Raw genomic sequence first — 2880 nt, forward strand, 5'->3', positions numbered from 1 at the left:
TTAATAAATTTGGTACGTTTTGGGGTTGTACTTGCTGCCATGTTGATAATGATGTATAGATTTCAAACATTGGCATACTCAACAAGACAACAATTACATAAGTGAACAAAATTTCTCTTTTTCAATAATAAATTTTTTAATAAACACTATTTTAGTAAAGAAAGATATACCGTATTAGAAATGAATTATAGATGACAATTTATATTTAGAAAAGAGAGCATTATCTCATTATTATAAGGTCGTACGAGAAAATAAAATAATTAAAAACTAAAACTATATTTATTTACATTTTTATAAAAGAAAATAAAACTATTACAAATTAGTAATTACAATCATCCAGAAGGTCGGCGAGTTTTGCGGGGTGAAGAGCCGAAGAATCTACACCGGGTCGACCCGGGATTGCTACTCAGATCAATTTAAAGCGTGGAAACGCCGTCGCGGTCAAAATTGGTCAACCCCAAGAAAATCGAGTCTGACATGGCACCTGTGTTGGGTATCAAAACGTCTTCGTCTTCTTCAGAGGGCACCTCAGGGTCAATATCCGTGTCCGGGCAATCGGGTTCGCCGGGTACGAGCGTTGCCTCGTTTTCCAGCGTGTCGGACCTTACCGACATGGGAGAAAGCTCAGAGTTTGAAGAGCATGCGTTTTCTATTATTACACAAGACACGGTTTCATGGGTTTCGGGTAAACGGGTGGTGGATAGTTTTGTTCTGGTGTTGCCGGCGAGGGAGTTCCGGTGAACGGGTTTCGCGTGTTTGTGGTCGCCGGTGTAGGTCACGATGAACGTGTTGGGTTCGCTGGTGCTTCGCTCTACTTGCTTTCTCGCAGCGCATCCTTTGCAGCTACTGCATCTGTAATAGTTCCTATAAAAAAATAACGGTTCTTAGACTCTTGGTCACAAACCGGTTCAGATATGGATCTGAATTTCTTGTGATGAGAGTGAGATTGAAAGTGTAATGTTGTGGATAACTGGATATGTTACTGAGAAGGTGATGAGAGAATGTTTTAATTTGCATGTGTAAGTGTTTGGTTATATGTATTTATTTACCTTGGATATGGAGAGCCTTTGATGGGTTTTTGTCCATATTTTCGCCATGCCCACAAGTCTGATGAGAGGTTTTGTGCGGTTACATGGCATACCATTTTCTTCTGCTGGCTCTTTCTGTAGAGAAAAATGGAAATTGATGTTAAATGTAGTGTTTTTATGTTATGGGGTTTTATGCATGGGAAAAAGTTTGACTTTTGGTTTTGTTAATGTAATGAGATTGAGTAAAGTGTGTTTGTAAATGGGAATTGAAGTGATTATTTACCTTTTTCTTGATCTGGGTGTTTGTGGTTGTGTGGTTGGTGAAAGGATGTGACTTGTTTGTGGTGCTTGAAGGGGTGGTTGGTTTTGCTGTGGTTGCTGTTGTTCTGGGGTTTGGAGTTGCTGTTGTTGGAACCTGTCAAAACCAGTAGTGGAGGGTGTTCCAATGAAGGTGTGATTTGTGGGAGCAGGAACGAGATGGTGGTGGAGACTTTGCTGTATCTGCTGTTGTCCAATGAATCCCGCAACTTCAGAAAACGTGGAATTGGGATTGATGCCAAGGCCACTAGTGCTAGTGCTAGTGCTAGTAATGGTGTTGGTGGGGTTGAAGTTTATTAACAATTGTTGGTGTTGAAGCTCTTGGAACCCATTGGTTGTTGGTTGCACCAGATTGGGAAAAGAGAATGAGCCATTTTCTTGGCTCAAACCCGAGCAAGAGGTAGTGTTGGAGGTGGTGGTGGTGGTAGTGGTGGGTGGGGTTTCTGTGTTTGTGGTGGCAGTAAATGTAGCAGCTTTGCAACTTCTAACGATGGCAAAGAGATCCCAATCCTCATGAGTCATTTTTGAGAGAGAAGAATTGGTTTGTGGGTATATAACTATATATCTAGAAATTCCTGCAGAAAAATAAATCTCAGTTGTGTTTGGTGTTTCTGTTTCTGTTATGCCCAATGGAGACAACTGGGAGAGAGCAAATTAAGACTGAAACAGAGGGTGAAATTAGAGGCACAAAGAATGGCGCTGACTTTTTTGATGAACCAAAAAAACTTGTTAGAGTGAAAAGAGAGACAGAGAAGGATGTTGTGGTGGAGCATTGCCTCGGTTGGGTAATTCTTAATTATTTATACTGGGAAAAATGGGCTTCGATAGGGAAAGAAAAAAAAAATGTATTTTCATATATATTTAATTCCCCTCTTGGATTTAGGAGTTGTTTATGTGAGAGATTTTAATATTTTCACACTAAAAATGCACAAAAGAACTTTGGTTGCCCTTTTCATTGACTTTGGTATAATGTCAAAGGGGACCCAACCTAAGGTTGCAGCAACGTGATAAGGACGATGATTCCGATGATTTAGATGCCTATGTTGTGTTTACTGTTTAGCCCCCAAACGCATGTTACCTGAACCATACTCGTGTTCTGATTGGATAGTGCACGTAATCGAGGAAACGTTACTAGCAGTAGCGCTCTTTGAAAATTGCTCAGCAAAAGAAAATCTGAGTCCACTGCCACTGACTCACTGGCCACTGCCATATTTCTGCATTGTTACCCTAAAAACTGGGGCAGTGGGGCGCGCTCTACTCCCTATGCTGCCTTCGTGTTTTATGAAATAATAAAAAGTTACTAACCCTTGTTATTTTCTTTCATTCAATTAAGTAATGTAAACATGAAATTCATTGGAAAAAGTTATAACTTTAGTACCTTAATTTTAAAATAGTAACATTGAGTCTTCTTATATTTTAAATTTCATAATTTTAAATCCATATTTTGAAGTACAAATATTTGATCTTACAAGTATTATAAAATTCATAATTTTGATACTTTCATCAAATATAAAAAATGTTATTTGATAAAAAA

The 2880-nt window shown here is 38.8% G+C and overlaps 1 protein-coding gene across 1 annotated transcript; it reads right to left on the reverse strand.

Annotated features, from left to right (window-relative positions):
• Positions 1-227: 227 nt before the first annotated feature.
• LOC100788213 (probable WRKY transcription factor 27) lies at positions 228-2121 on the reverse strand. The gene is made up of 3 exons (XM_003533095.5): positions 1312-2121; positions 1050-1163; positions 228-864 (listed from the first exon to the last, which is right to left on the reverse strand). The coding sequence occupies exons 1-3, from the start codon at positions 1866-1868 to the stop codon at positions 417-419; spliced, it is 1119 nt and encodes a 372-aa protein (XP_003533143.1). The 5' UTR covers positions 1869-2121; the 3' UTR covers positions 228-416.
• Between the last annotated feature and the right edge of the window lie 759 nt (positions 2122-2880).

This window comes from Glycine max, chromosome 9 (assembly GCF_000004515.6).
Source record: "Glycine max cultivar Williams 82 chromosome 9, Glycine_max_v4.0, whole genome shotgun sequence".
NCBI classification, from domain to species: Eukaryota; Viridiplantae; Streptophyta; class Magnoliopsida; order Fabales; family Fabaceae; genus Glycine; species Glycine max.